This window comes from Falco peregrinus, chromosome W (assembly GCF_023634155.1).
Source record: "Falco peregrinus isolate bFalPer1 chromosome W, bFalPer1.pri, whole genome shotgun sequence".
Taxonomy (NCBI): Eukaryota; Metazoa; Chordata; class Aves; order Falconiformes; family Falconidae; genus Falco; species Falco peregrinus.
The window spans coordinates 24,096,427-24,118,068 of record NC_073743.1 but is presented as its reverse complement, the minus strand read 5'-3'; the positions used below and the strand labels follow the sequence as shown (position 1 = coordinate 24,118,068).

Here is a 21,642-nt window from a genome sequence, read left to right as displayed (position 1 = left end):
TCCCCTGCTGGGTGGCAGGACCAATAGTCCAGGTCCCATCTTCTTGTATCACACCAAGAAAGCCAAGAGATAAAAAGGTGACCTGCAGCAGCTGATTTGCTGCTTTTGGGACTATAACTGGCAGGGATGCTGGAGCTGTGGGGATACACTGAAGATAGATATCCTGAGAAAAGCTTCCACCTTTCCTCTTTACCTAATTTACCTGGTTGTCCCCCCCAGCCTCCATCCTGATATTTGTTCACCCAGACAAAGAGATTAGTAATAGTGAAGACAAGGGATTCCTTTAGATTATTTTTTCAATGCTGGTGAAATACAGTGGAATAAAAAGGCGAGCGAATTTAATTGCCATGCAGAGAGGAACAATGCTGCAGACATCCTCAGCCAGCTCACCCTACTCAGCTGGAAGGAGCTCCATAAGAAAGTGGACCTAGTTAATTCTTAGCTACTTATTTTGTCCTACCTTCTTCAGTACTGGGACTGGCTTAGCAACTGGAGTAATCATCTAGGACGTGAGAGACCTCAGCTCAAGGCTTTGATCTGCTCTGAACTTCCTGTACGACTTTCAGCAAACCATTTAAAAGTCAACACAATTAAGGATATTTAAAAAGACCCCAGATCTGTGGCCTCTTGGGCTTATGCACCTTGAAAAGTGATAAATATAGAGCTCCAAATCAGGACCAGTCCCCAAAAGGTACAAGAACTACATTATTTTATCACTTGCGTTATAGGGACAGAGGACAGAAAGAACCGTAACATCACTTAAACAGATGTAACTCAAATGAAGACAATATAGGCTGTGGATAAAACCAAGAGCAGAAAGACACTCAGTAACTGGAACGTGCAAGCTCAACATCTGCTCCCTGTGGAAATCAATTATGAACATCTCACTGGCTTCAACAAGGTGCCAGCTTGGGCTAGAATTCTGATATGGCATAAAGAAGGAAAAGCAGGTGTCTGCCGTGGGTCTGGAATACGTGTGACTGAACCCAGTCAAAAGCAGGTCAGAGACTCACCAGTCAAGTTCTGTCTAAGGAATTTAAGCCAGTATCTGGTCTCTGGCCCAGCCTTGGCTACCATACCTGTCCCAGTTAGACATCTGGCTCTGGTTGGCTTCCATCAGTAAAATATCATCAATCTCATCCTCAATCCGGAATGGATGCTGAGACACTGGTTCATCCTCAGGGCAGGAATACGGACTCATGTAAGGATGCTGCAGACCCATCTCAGCTGTTAATCGATCCATAGGGTTAAATGTCAGTATTTTCTCCAGAAAATCAATAGCTGTGAAGTAAAGAGAAACAAGCTCACTAATTCCTCAAAAAAAGCAATACCAGCTTCCTTTCCAGGATGAGCCTCGTGGATCCCCCATAACAAATCCCCTCAAAGTAAGGAAGGAATTAAAGGTCACATCCCGTGTGCATCTAAAATGGGCACTTCTGTCCTTGCCGCATCCATCTTGCCCCCCACGGGAGCCATGTACTCGCAGTGCAGCAATCCTGCAGCCCCTGCAGGTGTCACTTCATCTGGCAAGGCAGGAGAAACAACTGCGAGAACCACACACCTCCACAGCACAGGATATACATATTATACCCGGTGCTGTGACCCCAGGCCAGAACACTGAGCTCATACCTCAAAAGGACCTTTGGATGGTGTTGGGATTTGATTCCATGTTCTCAGATCCATTTGACAAGCTCACTGCATTTCAGCCAACTGATTTCACATCTTTATGTGCAACAGAAGCAGGATTAGATTTAAAGTGCAATTTTTAAAAGTCTTTGGCATAACCAACACTATGAAATTATTTTTACTTATTAATATTTAAAAGATTCCAAGTGCCTAAAATTATTTTGGTAAAACTGTGGAGCATGAACTCTTTCTACAACGATAAAGGAGGAAATTAAGTTCAGTTAAAGTGGCTGGAATTAGATCTAAACATAGAGGATTCACTGTAATTTTTTTGATGATTCCTTTTACTGAGGTTATGTGAAAAGATCAAATCCTGTCATTAAAGACATTGCTTATTCAGTTGATTCTGGGTCCATGGAAGAGTCCCTTAGAGTCCAAATAACACAAATAGGAATAAGCTTTTCTTCAGTTACAACTTTATATTTTACCTTCAGAAATATCCCTGTTAAAGATGTAATTGTGTGAATGGGACAGCTTCTTTAGGGGCAAAAACACTCTGCAAGGGCGGGTCATACCTATGGCTTCAGTGCTTAAACATTAACTAATATCCAATTGCCTCCTATGAGATTATTCCATTGCTTAGACTAATTAATAAGTAGGAAGGAATCAATAGCTTCAGGTCACTGACTGCAGGCAAGAAGCGTGGTGGAACGATATATTACAAGTTATATATTACGATATATTACAGGTCAGAGAGGCAGGAAAATGTCAATGAATTATGTAAGGGGCGCAGGTGACCTTTCTTCCTGCAGTAACGACAGGGAATAAATCCATTCCTGCTTGCCAGAGGCTGACACAGTCCCTGGGTAACCCAGGCTGACAGGTATCACGCTGCCAAGCCCATACAGCGGACATCTTATAATGTACAGTTACGCCAGTGAACATAAGCCAGGCTTGGTCTTGACGTCTTCCCAAAAGCAGGTGGCCACATCCACCATCCCAGTTTAAGCCTTGGAAGAAGCTCAGAAAAGGTGACGTGCCTGGTCCACACTGCTCAACTCTGGTGCCAATCTGCAAGCTCTTGCTGCCTACAAAGCTGCTCCAGGAAAAAGATCATGTCCAAAAGCCTGTGGTTTGCAGCCCCCTTGCAACAACACACTGATTTTTTTTAAGCTTTAGCCAAAGAAAGGAAGTGATTGAAGAGGTATCCAAGTATTGCAGGCTGCAACAGCCTAATGTGAGTGACGTCCAAGCCTCGGAGCACTCAGACATTTCTGCCTGTAGCAACCATCTCAGGAAGTTCAGATATTTGTGAAGTAAAAGCCTTTATCTCCTTGTACTACATAACTACATTCTTGCAAAAAGCATACCAAGAACATGAACAGGTCTTGAAAATAACCTCTAGACTGAACCCTCACAGCTCAAGAAGAGACACAGGAAGGCAGGGATGCACCTTAAAAGTGTCTTAGAATAGTCTTGGAAGACTACTTCACCCTTATTTCTCTAGGGGCTACCTGCGAAAATGCTACTGCATCATGAGTGCTGTCCTGCGGCCCACGCCTTCCCTGGTGCAACAGTGAGCAGGACCTGGGGGGACAGCGGTGAGGATGCCTGAGCTACAGGTGGGACCACACACAGCAGACCTCCAGATATCTAAATCCCATTCACCAGTGTTCATGCACTTGGCCTTAGAGGACAAGTCCTTTCCCACCCACCCCTCCTCTAGGGAATTAGGTCTGAAAACATGGCAGCTGGAGGAAGTCCCAGGAGAAGGACATTGCCGAAGCCAGTGGGCATAACAGTACCTTCGCTGTCCACTTCAGGGAGCAGCTTGCACAGCGGCTTCCTCACTTCCCAAGTGCTGTTGATGAACGTGGGCATCACTTTGAGCAGCTCCTCTTTGTCTTCCTCATGGATAACAGGGATTGTCTCCAGAATAAGCTGCATCTGTTCCAGCTCATGACCCCCTAAACAGGCAGAAAACAGGCAGTGAGATGAAACCCAGAAGTTTAATTGAGGGGGAGCGTGTGGTATTATCAACCACTCCTCTGAAATGAGTCATGTCACTGCAGTGCTGTGTCTCATCTCCCACCAGCCCCTCCACACTGATGCTTCCCGGCATTAGCCACTGCTCTTTGCTCCAAGGAAAATACCCTCGCCACCTTCTTATGAACCAGGTGCAATGATGTCTCCAGGTCACTTCCCTGCCCCTCTGTCTCCATCCCATCTCCTGCTTGAGAGCTCGCCTTTTGGTTCTCCCCCTACACAGCAGCACACAGAGCAGCTGCTCAGGCATGTCTGAGGCAGAGCTTCAGGTGAGGTGCCTCTGTCTGCACCCATGCAGGCTGTGCAGCCCCCAAAGCCACCACACCTCCCTCTCCCACTCATGTTGGTGGGACTCCCAGCTGGGTCACCTCATTTTAAGGGTGAAAGAGTTAACCTAGACGATTTGCTTTCCTGGCATATCACCCTGAGGCTGCCAGGCTGAGCAGAAACAACCCAGCCAAAATCACAGAGGTGGGAGCTATTATCCATCGGTGGGCTCCATCCTGCCTGATAGAAGGAGATGAATATCAGCTGTAATGACCTCAAAACCAACAACTCTAAGCAATGCCATGGCTGGGTTTGTTCAAAACCCCAAATGAAGCATCCCAGCTCACATGGCTGCAGCTGAGCAGTGCAGTGCCCAGTGCTGTCATCACATGTCCCTGCCACATGCTGTGCTATACGGAGAAGCAAAGCCCCTCTGTACAGCAGTGACAAAAAGTGCTGCCACAACCCCAATGGTAACAAGAAGATCATGAACCCAGCTCCAAGGATCCGAAAGCTTCATCTTTAAATGAACAAGTGCCCAACCTCTGCACTCTGCCGATGTGAAAAGCATTTTCTGAGTGACTCCCGCTGGCTCCTGGGCACCAAGTCAAGGCTCTGATGGTGACAATCCTCACAACTGCTATAAGCAATCATATATTTTTAATCCTTTTCCTTCAGGACATATTTATCCATGCATCCCTAAGCCCCTGCTCAGGACTGGCTACCAGTGAGTGAGAGGAGAGAAGCAGCAGTGCCAGTGGAAGGAAGCCAACCACCTCATTAATGAACATTAATCTCATTCTTTAGCGCACTATTGGATGTGACCAAGAACTCTACAGCTGATTTCCAGCTTCCTATGTGTACAGAGAAGCAGCCTGGCAGGAATACTGAGTTGCACTATTGATCTTCTGTCTGCCAGAAATGCCAGTTATAAATATTCTGTCATTAGAGGCAGGACTATCCGTTAAAGACATAGAGCTGGCTGGGGCAGACAAACCAATAGGGATTTTTTGGCTACTGAGTCCCTGCTGTTCAAGTCACAGATTTCAGGCTGCTTCACTGGCAAGCAGTGTTTGGCTGATCCACAGCAAGAGGAGTGAAGCTCATTTATGGCACAGCACTTCTGATGAGTCTGCATGTGGAGTGGCTAGAAGACAATGGGCATATTATGAGCAATCCAGACCAAGTAACTTTGTTGTAATAGCAGGCCAAAGCTGTAACAAGCTGCAGCTGTTGTGAAGGACATATGCAAGGCCAAGGGAGACAAAGAAACTGTGTACTGGCAGAGAGATAAGAGGGTTGGACTATTAAGGAACTGTACGTGGGAAAGAGATAAAGGAGTTGGACTGAAAAATAAGAAAATAGAATGTTGAAACAGAATGTAGGTGAGGAGCATGTATACCATGCCGTGACCAATCATAGAGTGCAGGAGAGTGAATAGACAAGCAGCTTTAACCTATTAGCAATCTAGAAGCAATGTGTGTGCTTTGTGCTAGTGTATAAATTGCTGTGTATCCCTTAATAAAGGGGCCCTAACTTGATCACACTGGTCGCATAAGTTGTGTCTGAGCCTTCTGTGTCAACATCTGCAGGGAAGGTGGAGAGGCCACCTCATAGGGGATGGTGGAAACCATTGTTGGCTTGATGTCCTCAGGCCACCCAGTCCCTTTGGAGGCCCCTGGCACCTCACATGGGCTGCCCTCCCCAGCCCAGAGCTCCTGTGGGTCCGCAGGAGGTTTCCAGACTCACATCCATGGAGCTGACCCCAAACACACCCACCCTGGGCAAGGTGGGTCCAAACATCGAGGTTGGGAAAGGGTCTCCATCCATCATGGCCTCATCACTCCAACAAGGTTTGGTTCAATGCAGTCGTGGCCATTTTCACCCCAAATGGCAGAGCTCTGAGCCAAGACATGGCAATGAACTTGGACAACCCCAAAGCAACATTGACATTAGCACAGCTGATCACCATCACACCACACATCTGCTCAGAACAAAGCCTCAGAAGAGGATAGAGCAATAGGAAAAGCAAAAAATACAGAGGGACACCCTCTCAGTATCAATCCTAGGTAAATTAATTCACTTTCCTACAGAAAAACTAATTGTAGGTCATTTAGAGGTTTGCAGCATGGCTCCAAGAGAAACTAAAGATGACCATCAGGAAACAAGCATCTTGTTAGTCAGGCTAATTCCCAAATTGCGATCAAAATTACAGGGTATTAAAGGTCACAAAGGCTTTATGGCTGTTCTCTCAGTGCAGCTCCCGCTGCTCACTGAAGTTAACTGGCAGCTGAAAGGCACCGTGTTTAGTCACATAAAGGAGCTGCTATTGCAGTGCTGGAAGGCTTGAATTATGGCTCTCAGGAACCCAATTCTCCACCAATATCCTCTATTTATGTAATTCCTAGGGACCTTCTGGAGGCATTAATATCTGAAAAGAAAAACGCAAACTACAGACAGAATAAATGCAACGAGCTGTTGTTACCCAAGGAGAGAACAAGGAGCTCTGTGTCATGTGCTGGAAAAGGAAACCCTTCCCTGGGCTTGCAGCCAAATCCCGGGTAAGCACCCAAGCCCTGCTGGTAAATCCTCTGGGAACAAGTACTGCTCCCATGGGAAAAGCCACCATGCCACCTCCCAACTCTTGGTCACAGGCGCAGCCCCACTGGTGAACCTCACAGAAATCCACGCAGACAGGCAACTTTTCTTTTTCTCCTATTTTCTCTTGCTTCCACTGGCAATGCTTTCAGATAAGCATCAGCAGCAGAGAGCAGAAAAGTCGCTGGAGGGAGCTGTAGCCGCTCAGTTACCGATGCTCTTCCCCACGCTGCTTGTGGTGGGGACCTCTCCAAAGGTCTGTGAACCAGATTTTTGCTGTTTGAGAAGTGCTACGCTCCTGTGAGCTTTGGGTTATCCAAACTTCCTGTGGCCTCCCGGGGCTCTGCCAAACCCAAAGCTGCTCCTGCCACCGCACCCCCCAGAGAAGGGGCTGCAGGGAGGGCAAGGGTGCTGTGGTCCCTCTTTACTGGGTATTTATTAACTGGTGTAGGAGAGTGAAAGCAGTTCTAATCTATTCCTAATAACCAATCACCTTAATTTAACTGCATTGCTTAAGCACCCCAGATAGACTACTGAGTTAATTATATTGATTTATGCTAAGCACTCAAATTGTACTGCTGACGCATACTCAAAAAACAATTTATCCAGTGTAAGGCAATTACAGGAGGTTTGCAACTTTCTGGGAACTACACTGCTGTTATTTCCCACGAAGTGTTTGCTAGTGACCCAGGACTCTCTGAAAGCCTTGTCCTGCAGTGACAGGGGCTACAGCTGGCCAGGGGTAAACTCTTTCTAAGTGGAGAAAAGCAAAAAATCAATCCATGCTGGCATGCAAATGTTTGGCAGTTTTAGCTGTTCTGAGGGGTTGTATTTTATTCTCCTCCTCTTTGGACACCAGCAGATGAAAGATGGTACGTGGCATGGGACACCACAGGCACACTGCCCCACTGCCAGGCTCCCACCCTGGCTCTTCTTTACTTACTGGTATAGGGGGAGGCCAGGAAAACAGGGCACAGGGCCAGGACCTTCCCATAAAAACTGTACAGACTATTTTTAAAGCAACCTGAAAGGAATATGTATTTTGAGCCTCAGTTTTGATCCACATCCTTTAACTAAGTATCCTGCCATCATCTGGGGATGCATTAAGTGGTTGCACAGGGCTGGAAAGCAGAGAAGCAGGGATGCTCACAGCACGTATCCAGCTGAGCCCAGTCTGTGACCTGCCAAGTCCCATCTTCTATTCTCAACCTGCTACAGACTCTTAGGAACCAACCTGCAAAGTAGGTTCCCATATGGCTGCTCTGGGGCATCCTGCCTGGGCAGCCAGGATGGGATTGATCTCACTTGTAGCCACGTGTAACACCAGCATGGGCACTTCAGTGTGTTCTCCAGATGAGCAGTATTGGAAAAATAACTTTCTAAGGCACAGTCAGTCTCATGTAAGACAGACAGCTAACAGAGGACAGATGAACCACATCCTGGAGCTGCCTTTGCCTCGACCACGAAGGGAGCTTTAAGGACCAGCTCGAATGCATAGGTGATAGACAGCTGGTGTCAGCCAATATAACCTCTACCCTGGGGTCCACAAACAGCAACAAAGCCAAACTGGGGCTGAGACATGGTCAAGCACAGTTTGAAGAGCCAGGACAAAGATGAGTGCTTGGGTGCTATGGTGGTGTAGAGGAAGGAAACTGGGATAATTAACATTAATATATAACTGTGGGTTGGCTTCAGGGGCAGTGGGTTGGCTGATGTAGATAAGGTGCAGCTGTGGCTGGTTCTGTTAAGTGGTTGAGAGCCAGTGAAGAGACAGCAGCTGAGGAAGAAGTAAGAGAAGAGAGAGTGTGCTCTGGATGAGGAGAGACTAGGAGAAGGCAGCAGAGGGACTGGTATGAAGAGTGTGTTGGCGTGAGATGGTAAAAGACCTTGTTGCAGCTGGCTAGTTTTGAGAGTGCTATGACATGGTGGTGATGGTCAGAGGAAGACCTGGACAAGTCAAGTCTTGTTTTGCTGTTTGACACTAGGAACAAGTACAGGAGAACAGAAACTGACTTAAGAGTCCAGGAGGATTTCCCTGGGACTCCAGCTACACCCAGTTTAATACAAGGCAGTGTATTGCTCTGGTCTTGTACAATTCCTGCAGGACCAGGACCCTGCCATTTGCGCTGGGGTTTGCTTCTGCTGTGCTGGTTTACCTGCGGCTAGTTTGGGTCTGGTGCCCTGGACAGGCATTGTCCTGTTTACTTCCACCCAAAAAGCTTGGAGGCTCTTCCACAGTGCAAACCACAGCTTAGCAAGGGGGGGCATCTGGCAGAGCTGCCTCAGGAGCTCACTCACATGCAGCATCTCCCAGTGAGACCAGAAAATGCCCCTGCAGGTGCAGGGTAAGTGTCATGTGGAGATGTCCCCACTCCTGGAATATATCCCAAGGAGGCAGCAGGAGCAGCCAGGTCTGATGCACAATTTTCAGAGCCAATGTCCCTGGACTTGAAAATTTTGGGGAGAGGAGACAGAGGACAAGAGGAAGGAAGGAAAGGGAAGCGATTATAATCTCTTCAAAATTATACAGACTGATTAATTTTCAGCTTTCACAAAAGAAATATGGAAGCTGTAAGCAGGAGCAGGGAGGGAGCAACAGAGCAGCTGCAATCAAGCACTGGCTACAGAGCTCCACAGCGTACTGCAATATTTGTGAAGAAAATGTCCTTCTCCATTATTAATGGGTCTAATTATTTATTTACACAACTCTGCAAACACCTGCTCACAAAATGCGTTAAACCTTGTCATTCAAAACACTAATGGGAGATAGAGAGACAACCAAGGAGGAGCATTGCTACAGACCTTGGCCAGGGCAGCTGCTCGTTCAACAGGCAGAGCACCACTGCTTCATTCCTGAATGAATGGCTCTGCATTCCAGCCTGGGAAGCACAGCTTTGCTCCTGACAGTAGCACTTTGGGAATTGTATTAAATAAAGATTTGCTTCTCAAGAACATCAGAGTGGAGCTTCAAATGCTGCACTGATAATTATGCACTCCTTGCCAGTGCTTTTTTTGTTGTCTTTTCCTTGCGCTGCACCTTTACAACTCCAATACCCACTTTATAGAACAGTTCTGGAAATGGCTGAAAATAGGTAGTGGCATTCAAATGTCTTCCCTCAAAGAAAAGAAATACTTTGAAGACACCAATCATGATTCAGATCCACACCATAGAGTACAAACCTCTTGGGACAGGGCCACATTATCTCCTGTCCATATACTCCACCCTATTACATATTTTAGAATCCTCTCTCACAACAAAAAGCTCTTATTTTCTGTTGGAAACCCAGAAACAGAAAAAATTTTTCTTATTTCATCAGAATTGTTCTTTCTTTGGGATTTTGCTTTCAGCAGCAGACTATCCCTGCCCAGTGAGGCTCGGCACAGGGGCACCATTGACCCTGGCCAGCCAGAATTCCCCCTGCCATGCTAGAAAGCCTTAGAATCAGGTAGCAAGGAAGGAGGGAGGAAAGAAACAAATGAATTAATGGGAACCAGAAACCTACCAGCAAAGAGCATCCTTCCTGTCAGCATCTCAGCCAGGATGCAGCCAGCTGCCCACATGTCGATGGCTTTGGTATAGTTGTTTGGTGAGAGGAGGAGGTGGGGGGAACGATACCATTTTGTTACTAAGCCTTCAGAAAGGTAACCCTGAAAGCACAGAGAGAGAGATGTCAGCAACCTTGCAGAACTCCTCCACTCCTCCCTGCTCAGCCCTCGCTGCCCGCTGTGGTCCCACCATCAGATCCCTGCAGAGAAACCAGCCCACCATGCTCATGCTGCACTTATGGCAGACTGTGGTTGTATTATCTTGCAGGAAGCAAAGACATGAGACACACCATTAGAAACAGAGATACTTCAGTGCTCCAGGAGGCAAAGCACTTGCTGCTCCCAAAAAACTTATTTGCTGTTTGTCACCATGGTATTGAAGTACCTTCTGCAAAAGGACAGGTGGCTTTAATAGCACAGATTTGCAGATTGTACCTGCAAAAGTTATTTCAGGTCACTGTTAGAACACTTACACCTATTATATAAATCCCAGTTCCACCATCTGAGACATTATGGAAGTTAAGCACATTGTTTAATTATTTTGCTGGGTCACAGCTATAACCCAGCAGTGTGTGAAGGAAGCCTTTCCCAGCTCGGTACCCCAAGCACAGTGTTTAGATTTCCAAAAGTTACCAGTTTGCATCTTCTGCTGAGTCTATCTCTAGTTAATCCTGTATCTATAGTCCCTCCATAGCTACCTAAACTGCCAGTAACAGCAAGCTACGTACTGCTGAATTCCCATGGATCCAACTCCCAGCACTGATGCTGAAAATTAATTTTTAAATGGCAGGAGCTCCCAGGGGAGCCCACGTGGGAGCTCCTGCTGGTGGGTCAGCCCCGGCTGGGCACAAACCCACAGCGAGCGCTGCAGGGGGATGCAAGACCAGAGCAGAGGTGGCACGGGGAGCACGCAGGGCTCCTGAGTGGGCAGTGCCCAGAGGATTTGCTCAGCAGGATCTGACCTTTCACAGAAGCCAGGCGAGTTCACCCCGCCTGCATCCTTGGGATGCTGCTGCACTGAGCCCCACTTTGGTCTGGGGACTGCAGATGAGCCCACGCACCGACTCACGGGGGTGAGATGTGAGATATGGTAATAAAGAGGAAAACAAAAGAACGGGCAGAAAAACAGATTTAGGGAGGGACATCACTACCATGTGGAAGGAAAGCCTCATGGAGCAGCAGATGTCTCAAAGCATTGCCGAGTGGGTAACAGCCCCACAAGTGTTCCCAGCCAAGAATCTTGAAAATAGGATGCCGTGGGATAAGCAGGAATGCCCTTCTGGGGATTAGCTAGCTGATGCAGAGCTAGTAAACCCTGCCTTTTCTGCACCGAGCCTGAGTCTTGCCTAATAAATTGCCTCCCTCCCTCACCACCCAGCTGCTGGTGCCTTGGCATTGCCTCCAGCAGCCAGGCAGTGTGGGGCAGGTCCTCGTCCTCCATCCTACTTTGCTTACAGTGAGGATGTTCATCTGGGATGCTTGACTTGGTTTTAAAGGAGATGCCCTCAGCAGCACCCCATGGGACAAAGCCAGAGTGCAATCGTCTCTTTGGACCGCAGCCCTTCTGTTCCTGAACTCACCCGGGAGATTTAACAAAAGTGCCAAGCACTCAGCAGCTCCTGCTGAAATCAAGGGGATGTGTTCAATCCTGCAAATAATGTTGGCATCATAAGGGATGTCCCAGCGCTCCCCACTTCACCCGCCAGCCAAGCTCTGGATGCATGGGTGCCACATCGGTGTTGGACATGAATGGTTATTTCATCAGGATAATGCTGGAATATTCATAAGTGGCATTTTCTATATTAAATATAATGCATTAACAGGAGAAGATTGAAATGAAGTAGAAAAGACAAAATAAAATGAAATTATAAAGTTGAATTGCATTTAAATGCCATGAAGCATTTGGAGAGTATCAAAATGCAATGACAGCGAGAATACAGTTCACATAAAAACTCAGTTAAAAATTCCATCCTAACTGATATAGTTTCATAATCTGTTTTCAGTTGCAATATAAATGCAGATGCAGTTATGCTATATAACATTTCCTACGATCTTATAGGATACATCTCTCAGCCTAAACACGAGCACAGTGCACTACCACAAACACTACAAGGTTTATAATGCTCCTCTTCCCCAATGCAGTTTTTTTCCAAATGTGCAAGCCGTCAAGCTTTTAATCATAAAGAGTTTGCTTTTAAAAGAATATTTTAATTTTGGTCTTCTTAAGTTGTAATGGAGACTGATTAGCTGTTTTAGAAGTTTCATTTAATGCTGTTATTTTTTTGCTAATGCTACCGAATCAGAAGCAGCACAAAAGCCCCAGGCGTTATCCGATCAGACTGCCACTTTTCAGTTACTGGAATTATTCCCAACAACGGAGATGTTGGAATTTACTGGAAAATCCTAAGAAAATAAACTTTGGGGATAGTGACCCGGGGCAATTCACGGCTACAGCAATTTCTTCCCTTTCCCAGCAAAGGAATACCACTCTCCTTACAGATTTAACACTTGGTTGATATGTTTCTCCCCTCTGACAGCAAGATGGATTTGAGTTCTCGGGGGTGTGCGCACCATGCAAGATGTATGAGTAATATACTGCAAATATCTATATGCTGTGACAAGCCAAACCTTTTCTTCCATAGGCGTCTCTCATGTATCAGAGAAAATTCCTTGCAAAAAACCTCCCTGAATATTTTGGACACATCTTCAACCCCCCCCTGCCATGCAAGGTTACAGGTGGCAATTAATTGGCAGCACTTCACATTGTGCTTCCCTCGTCTGTTACTCATCACTGCGTATTTGACTGTTGTCTCCCTGCTTTCATCAGCTGAATAACTCAGACCATTGGGTCACCCACCACCAAGTGCAGGAAGGACCCATGGAGAGGAGCAACCTACAGCTGCTCCCCATCCCACCTACTCATGGACCATACAGCTGGACCCCTCCTTGCTTCCCATGGCATTCTGCTGCTGGGCTCTGGGTTATCCCTTCTCTTTCTCAGTTGGGAAATACTGAGAAGGGCTGAGAGGTCTGAAAATCAAGACTTTTCCAACCTGGCCCAAGTTCCTCTGGTGGGAGTGGCTTGGGCAGCACAGCACCCCAGTCATGATCGGCTTAGACAGCCCCAATGCCTATGTCTGCTCTGCCTCCACAGTGGCTAAAAACATGGACTAGATCTTTATTTTTATTAGATATATAAGTTCCTGTCCTACCACCTGCAGGGAGTAATTACAGTCCTGTGGACAGACTATCAAGTCCTATAGAGAAATATCACCAGAGCTTTGGGAGATGGGATTATGCAGTTGCCAGCACAGCTGCAAGATGCTTGGGTAAGGATCCACCTAAACCTGGGTTAGGTACGGGCTTATGGTTCCAAGACTTACGTGAGGGCAGCAACCATGCCAGGATGGAGAGCCCGAGCACTTTCAGCCATACAAGGCATTGGCTTTAGCACAAGAATTTCACCATTTATGTAGATTCAACCAGATAGAAAGACCAAGAGCAGAAGCATATTAATTAGTTGTAATTAAGATGGAACATACCTCTTCATGACAATATTCTGTAGATTCAGCACAGCCCTTTCTGAAGAACCACCAGGATCTCTTTAAAATCCAATATAACTGAGTTAATTAAAACCAGTAGTTTCAAGCCCCAGGCTTGCTCTCAACTCCTCCCACGCAATTTTTTTTTTGCAATTTTCAAGTATCATTTTCCTGCTTCTCCTCTGCTCCTTTGGCATGTGCAGGAACAGCTCAGGCAATCTATAAAGGTGATGAATTCACTATAGGTAGGATAAGCATCAGGTTGTACCAAACAGCACAGCAAGGAAACTGAAAAGCAAAGAAAAATAAATGCTTTTTCTAATTTTTACACAACATGGGTTTTGTGATTTGCTTGTAGCACCAGAAGGAGACAATTTTGGGTGGGTGCTGCTGCATCCCGGTGTCACATTGGACCACCTGCATCCCAAATGTGCAGAGGGAAGCTAGCATGGCACGGCAGCGCATGGGGAGCACAAGATCTGCCAGTGCTCCAAAACAACCGATGTCCAAGCCCAGAGCACCTTCTTGGAGCTGGAGGAACCAAGGGCAGGTCTGCTCGAGGTAGACACTGAAATTCAGGATCCCACCCACTGCAAACCAAACAGCCCCAAATGCTGCAGCCCAAAGCTTCTCCTAAGAGTATTTCACACCAAAATCCATTTTCCTGCACACAAAAAGCCACAGAAGTGCAGACCAGGCGCCCACAAACTAGAAATTCAGCAGGACCCAGCCACAGCCACCTCTATCTACAGCCATGAACAGGATTTCTGGTGCTGCACCTGCAGAAGCGGGGTCAGCTCCTGGTGCAGACAGCTGCAGTGCCAAGGGGGAGAGTCAAAACAGCAACAATCCCAAGCTTTTGGAATAATCCTGGTGCAGCAGCAGGTTGCTGCCTCTTCACAACATGTTTTTTAACCTTATTTTTTAAAAGGCAGGTAGGGCAGTTCTAGGAGGGGCTGAGAAAGATGCAGTTTGCAGGAACATTGCTCCATAATAAAATAAACCACCATTGTGCATGGCTCCAGAAATGTGACGTGTGTTCTCATCGTTTTGGGATGACAGAGTGCATTTATTACAGTACCACAGACTATTATGTGCTTCATCAGAGGATAGAAAAGGAGAATAACAGTCAGGGTCACAGTGGGGAGGCTCAGTGCTGGCTGCATGGGGCCACGGGCAGCTGCCCAAGGGCTGAACATGGAGGGTGGTCCCTTCCCTTCCAGGGCAAGTACGGAGCAACATCCCACACCCTCACCTCCTTTGAAAACCTCCTCATGACGACAGACCTGGGAATTTTACTATTTTACTGGATGAAGTGGAGGCTGTTATGTTTGCACTGGTCAGCAAGGATAAAACAAAGGGAGGACTTAAAAGGTTTGAAGATGTTCTGGAAACTATTTACCACGAAATCTCTCCCTAAAAGGGCTGCTGCACCCTCCTTAGCATGGAACTTCTGCCAATTTACTCTGTAATTAATGTTGCTAACAGACAAAGAGAGAGAAGGTCCCCTGGCATGCCCATGCAGATGCCCCCAAGTGTTTTGGGGCACCAGGCAGAGCCACCAGTAGAGAAAACTTGACTATCTTGTACAACATGGGCAGGCTAAGGAGTGTCCCACTTTGCTGTCTCATCACTCAAGCAAAGAGATTCAGGAAGCCTCCATGTCCCCATATGGCAGACATTTCTGGAGAAGACAACAGACAGGACCACCCAACCCAACGGCTCCTCTCTGACCAGCACCAGGCAACACACCACATGGCAGATATGGCCAGGGCTCAGTCTGCCCTCCAAAATGCTTATTATTTTTAAATCTAGACATTCATTGGTGTTTATTCTAATTTTTAATGCTTGACTTTGCTGTCTCCCTGCTTTCCCATCCCTCCTGCCCACCACAAGCTGAGGATGCTCAAGGGAGGGCAACATCTCACTTTTATACCCCTTTCTCCTCCAAACATGGGGCAGATCACATAGGGTACTCTCATCTGCAGACAAAGATACTTATTAGGGAATAAGAGTGGCAACGGACAGATAGATGGGCAGCTAAACACACCCAGGCAGCCTCTGAAGAAATGCAGGCAGGGACTGGACCATGGCAGGGACTGGACCATGGCGGGAAGGCAGCGAGGTGCAGGGCAGGTAGGACCATGAGGCTGCAGATGGAGGGGGCATTGCAGAGTGCTCCGATGGCGAAGGCAAGAGGCTTGCACTCAGTAAGGAGGTGGTTTAGGAGAAAGAAAACACTTGGCTTTGACTGTTTTGCATAAGGATAAGGACCTCATGGAGGTCAGAGCTGCCTCTTATCTTCATCTCCAACACTGTTCCACTCACCATTTGGGTACCAAGCCACACGGCAAAGCATTCAGACCACAAACAGCAGCGACCCAAGAAAAAGGAATTAATGTGGAGATGTTCTAGAGGGATAAACAGCAGGATTAGCAAACTCCTGGGGATAAAGAGTAGTAAGAAGGAAGAGAAAGAAGCCTGCATGGCTGGATGGTGAGAGCATCAAGGAAGAGACAGGGTGACAGAGAGGGAGGGATGCACATCTCCCAAAGGAAATGCTAGACCTGATATTCTGTGCCCTAAGGATATGTTTGCAAGCATGTGAGCACCCAGGGAGCTTAGAATCGTGTTTATCTAATACAGGGCTAAAACTTAAGCTATCAGGTCTAAGTAGCTGGTGAAGGTGTGGACCCAGATCTGGATATGACCTCGGCAGCTTGAAATTCATCTTGTTTGTTACAGGGAAGTTTCAAACAAACAGATGCCCCCATGCTGTGCTTACCACATGGAGAAATGGATCTGAGCAGCAAACACCAGCCAAATGGTGGGAGAAACTCAGGAGAAGCTGCTCTGCTTCAAAGCTGGTAAAGGCCAGCACCCTGCTATAGTCCCAGGGCATCTCCCAGAACTGGAGATCTCTCCTTTTCCCATCAAATTATCCTAATTAAATGGTTGCCTGCTGCAAGCCATGTCAACAAGACACATTGCCAAGTAAGGGCAATTATTTAGGTGGCACATTATTTCTAGACTGTTTAAAACCCTGCTCACCATCTACCGCAGTTATTATTCGTCATTTTAACACTCAGCAGGATGGTTTGGGATTTGAGAAACATCAGGTCAGAAAAGCTGTGACCTTTTAGATGAACAACAACACACAACCTCAATTTTTTGTGTTAGCAGAACTCAGCCATCAGACTAAGCATATTCCACATACAAAACATCTTAAGGGAAAAAAATCTAAGCATATAAGACAACCCTTCCTCACTGCAAAGGCTTGCAAGAAAACATTATGCTAGAGATGTAGCTCTGCACTGCCTTCAGAGATTTGGATGTCTGGGTGATTTCAGTAATTAATTACCCAGGGAGCAGGATTTCATCTGCTTTTGGGCAGCTCTACACCAAAATTCAGGGTATAAGGATCCCTGTTCTGCTCAGTGCTGGTCGGCAGCAGGGTAGAGGCTCCGCAGCTTCAGAGCACAGTGCAAGGAGCTTATAAATCTGTATGAGCCCTTGAGGAAAGCGGAGGTTGAAAGAGAAATACAGAAAGGAATTGATTTTTCTGAGTCATCTGAGAAGAGCTGACAATCAAAAGCAGGACTGACACAAGACCCATCCAAGCCCTCCTGTTGTACCTCTGCCTTTGCAGTGCCCATCACCCAGCTTCAGCAGTCTTCCCCATCACCAGAATTTACAAATAACTGATATTATTGGTGGTGCTGGATGCTCACCACAGCTGCTATTTTCAGCTCTGCTCGGGAGCAGTACCCAGGTCTCTCTGCACAGTGGGGATCTGCTGGGGTTTTTTTGCACTGATGCTCCAGCCTCCCACCCCTGGGAAGAATCTGAGGATGCTCAAGCAACAGCATCTTGCAAAGTTATGTCCCACCACAAAGCTACAGCCTTTGTCAGCTCTTTCCCACTGTACTGGCTGGTATTAGGGTGATGAAGAATTGCTTAGAAATAACAGTAATTCTGCAGCAGACATGGACAAACAACTCCTACCCTGATCCTGCAGCCTCTGAAAAGATGATGCTCCTTAAATCAGTGACATTCTGAGTTCACATAGTGCTGCTTTGTTTGCAGGGGTTTTCTCTGGGAGTTACCCTCCCTTGGGAAAAGTGTCTGAATGTACTTGACTTTAAAAAACAAAAACCCAAACCCACACACTTAAAAAGCCAGGAGCCTCTTCCTGAGCTGTGTAATAAATAACTAGTGAGAAAGGGAGCACAGGATGGGCAGACAGCAGTGACAAGGACCCCACACACTCCTTGATGTCCCTTGCAACCTTCTTCCTTTTCCCCAGGCTCTGTTTCTCCCCAAACCCCAGACCCAGAATAGGTCAAGGCTCAGCTTCAGGATCATGAGATCACCTTTTTGCCATCCTCCCTGCACAAAGCAACAGTGCCCAAATCAGAGCTGCGCTGGGCAGAAACCCACGAGTAAATGCAAAGCACATTTAAACCTCAGCACAGGTGCAACAGTGGGTCCATGGGGGACACTCATCCACAAAAACATCCAGCTCAAGAAAATAGATTTTATCTTATCTTACAATATCAAATGGTAACTTTAACCAAAAACTGGCTGCAGACTGCATCACATCTACTGGCACAGACCATGTGATACTTTGCTTTTTCCCAGGACCTCATGGATCTGCGAGTTGATGAAGCCTCCACCATGTTCCTCCACTGCTCAAAAGCTCCAGCCCGGATAGCAACCTGCATTAAACATCTGCAACTCCCTTCAGAATCCATTAGCATCAGGACTGCATGTTACAGAGACTTTCACCCATTTTCCTCGCCTCCCTCCCTCCCACACCGCCTGCCTGCTGTCAGCACAGCCACTGCTCCCACTTAGAGCTGCTCTGCCAACAAAGCCACTACAAGCTTCTCCCAGCTCCAACCTCCCTTTCTTGAGGGCAAGGGAGAGCCTGGGGGCAGCATGGCCGCAGTGGCCGTGGGATGCTTGGTCCCTCCCCAGCCCCCTGTCCTGAGAGAGAACAACATATCCAGGGCTACCCCACCAGTTAGGTTTCACTGCAAGAGACTGCCATGCTGAATTACATTTAAGAGGAAAACCACAGTTCCTTTAATAGCTGAATTTTTGCCTGAGTATAAAACCGTTTTCAGTACCATAAAATATTTTTAAGGGTTTGGCAGCTGCTGGGGAATGCGACCTTTTGTGGAGGAGCCTATAGCCTGTGGCTCACTAATTCCTTGTTAGAAAGTGCCACTTCAGGGCAGCTTCAGCCCTCCTTGGGCAGACAGAGAGGAGCTGATGACAGCAGCAGGAGATGAAAACTGAGTCAGTCCCAAAGATTCCCCAAGGAGGGGATGGATTTTCCTTACTCAAGGACAGGTATTTGTTTTCCTGCATTTTCTTTCATTCCTCCTTTCCCTCCTCCTCCATCCCAGCCAGAACTCTGCAAGAAGGTGTTCATGGACCAACAGATGGGATCACAAGGGATGCCCAGGCTGGGGGGGCCTGGAGGGCTCTGGGTATCCCCTGCCCCAAGCAGGGCAGCAGTAGGACACACCAGGCTGCCCTGGGCTGCACCCAGCCACCCACAATTATTATTGCATTATAATACAGTATGTAAGTACCAAAAAGCAAAATAATTTTATATGTTATTTGGATCTTGACCTCAAATGAAAGAATATGAAAGTATCTCAAAGAACCATCCCTCTTTCCCTACAATTAAATAAGTGTAATTCAGACAGAGCTGAGTTTTTAAGAAGTGGGTGGGCATAGAAGCAAGGACAAAGACAAGCAGAGTGGCTGTGGACAAGCCAGGTACTTCTTCCACATGCTTCCACTGCAGAGATGAACAGCAGCTCGTGATTTATAAAAGCAGCAAAACGAGAAACACAGATTTTAGTCATTTAAGTAAAGCAGCAAGCAAATGCATGTCTCACCACAATACATTGCTGGGATGGAATAAAATACATATAAGTACATGTATATTAGCTGTGACAGCACTGACCTCGGCAATTTGGCACTGCCTACCTTGTGCGAGTAATGCTGATCCACGATTCTGGCCAGCCCAAAGTCGCCAATCTTCAGCACCAAGTCCTCCGTGCTGATGAAAATATTGGCTGGCTTGAGGTCACGGTGAAGGACGTTGGCCGAGTGGATGTACTTCAGCCCCCGCAGCAGCTGGTACATGAAGAGCTTGGCATGCTCCTCGGCAAGCTTCCCCTGCTCCAGCAGCCGCGCCAGGTCTGTCTCCATGTACTCCTGGATGATGTACACCATATTAAACTTGAAAAAATCCCCACGCAGGTTGGTGCCCTTTGGCCCCAACACCTCGTACACCTTCACGATGTTATCGTGGTCCAGGCGGCGGATGATTTTGATCTCCCGGAAAGCGTGCTTCATGCTCCGTGTGTCGCCAATGGTGATCTTCTTCACTGCCACTTTGCGGCAGCTCTTGCTGTCAAGGGCGGACAGCACCAGCCCGTTGGCTCCAAAGCCCAGGGGGCGAAAATTAATGAAGCGATAGCCCAGGTCGTACCCGTACATGCTGGCAATACAGTCGCACTTCTCTGCCATCACGGGGTCTGTCCTCTTTCGGCTTTTTCTCCTTTGTCACTTGAAAAGCTGGGATAGTTGAAGGGCTTCCAGATTACAAATGTGGTTTGAAATCAAGCACCTCATTATTACTTACAGATGCATGGGGGGGCTTGCTCTGAGCCCATTGCTTCAAGATGACACGCAGACACAGTGAAAATAGATGCAAGCACACACATACACACAAATAAAACATTTTAAACTGGGTGAGAAATCTAGGGGTAGAAAAGACTTTCCAAGCAGCATGGATAAACACAGCCCAGAGATCTCTAGCAAAACAGAAAGGTTATTTTTCTTGAGATGAAAAAATCAGCACTGCTACATTTTTCAGCCACTTGTTTTCCTTCTCCAATGTCCCTGAGACAGTGCTGAAGCACAGGGCTGGTGTCCCCCACATCCCCGGCATCTCAGTGCCAGGGCAGCTGGCCAGCCCTGCCATGAGGCAGAGCCCAGAGCAGCCCCATGGCCCCTCCACTGCCCCAAACCCTCCCTGCCCACAAGTTTTGAGAGCGTTTTCCTCACCAGTGAAGCACATCCAGGCACTGACCAGGCTCCCCAACAGTCAGCAAAGCTTTGCCCTTCTCGTCGCTGCCTTTTCAGTAGGGGCAGACCCCATCTTCCCCATCAACAGATAGAAATCTAGATGGCAGCAAATGTTTTGCAGACCAAAACTCACTTTATTGGCTGCATTCAGCACAGCAAGTTTCCACGTCTGCAGTTCCAACACCTTCCCCTTGTACGTCTTTTGCTGACAAAGCCAAGCACCATCTGATCTTTACAGCTTGCCGGAGGAGTTCCCTGCGCTGGGCAGTCCATTCATCCCTCAGCAGGTCTCAGCCCCACTCCTGGAAGAAAAGAGGAGATGGATTCATTTGATACCAGCACTGCCTATGCCTTGCCTATGTAATGGCTTGCTGAAGGTTAACCACGAGCAAAACTGTGACCTTTCGAAGACTCATTAGTTACCCCCTCCAAAAGCATGCATCGTTACTAGCGTTTTTCAGATGGTTCATTTTTCCTTTAAAATTTGTAAACTTTTCCCTTCCCCTTTGATGTTTTTTGTTGGGTTTTTTTTCTTTTTCTTTTTTCAATTTTAATCTGGCTGAAAATGTTATGGAGTGATTTGCAAAGGTTGAACGGCATGCTGTGTCTCCGACTGCATTTAAACTGCATTGCAAGGAAAGCACGGTAGCAGCCTGCAAGCCTATAAACCCTCCCTGCCGAGCAGCTGAGAGCAGGGAGGGGCCACAGACTTTTTCAGTTTACAACAAGCAAAATTGCTCAAGCAAACAAGTCTGTGCCACCCTTGCTGGTTTTGCAAAGAGCCTTTAAAAACTGACTGCGAGGGTGGGACACCCCCCAAATTTGGGGTCCCACAGCAAACCCTGGCAGAGGCCTGGGAATGCCGCTGGCTCTGTGCTTGTGGTTGCAGGGAGCTGCCAAGCCC

The 21,642-nt window shown here is 47.2% G+C and overlaps 1 protein-coding gene across 10 annotated transcripts in view; it reads right to left on the bottom strand.

The window, feature by feature from the left end:
• The window catches only part of LOC129783148 (mitogen-activated protein kinase 4-like), a 47,193-nt gene that overhangs the window by 4,273 nt on the left and 21,278 nt on the right, over positions 1-21,642 (bottom strand). For 3 of the 10 annotated variants that reach the window (XR_008745133.1, XM_055792960.1, XM_055792961.1), the window contains exons 2-6: positions 20,718-21,040; positions 19,632-20,325; positions 10,041-10,185; positions 3,432-3,593; positions 1,080-1,281 (exon numbers count right to left, since the gene is read on the bottom strand). Coding sequence is in view for 9 of the 10 variants with exons in the window: in XM_055792960.1 (XP_055648935.1) it covers positions 1,080-1,281; positions 3,432-3,593; positions 10,041-10,185; positions 19,632-20,177 (1,055 nt within the window). In the remaining variant the exon portion in view is untranslated. Of the gene's footprint in view, positions 1-1,079; positions 1,282-3,431; positions 3,594-10,040; positions 10,186-11,663; positions 11,881-13,625; positions 18,408-19,631; positions 20,326-20,717; positions 21,041-21,642 lie in introns of those variants that run through there. The other 7 variants (XM_055792966.1, XM_055792962.1, XM_055792963.1 and 4 more) reach the window with 7 other exon arrangements.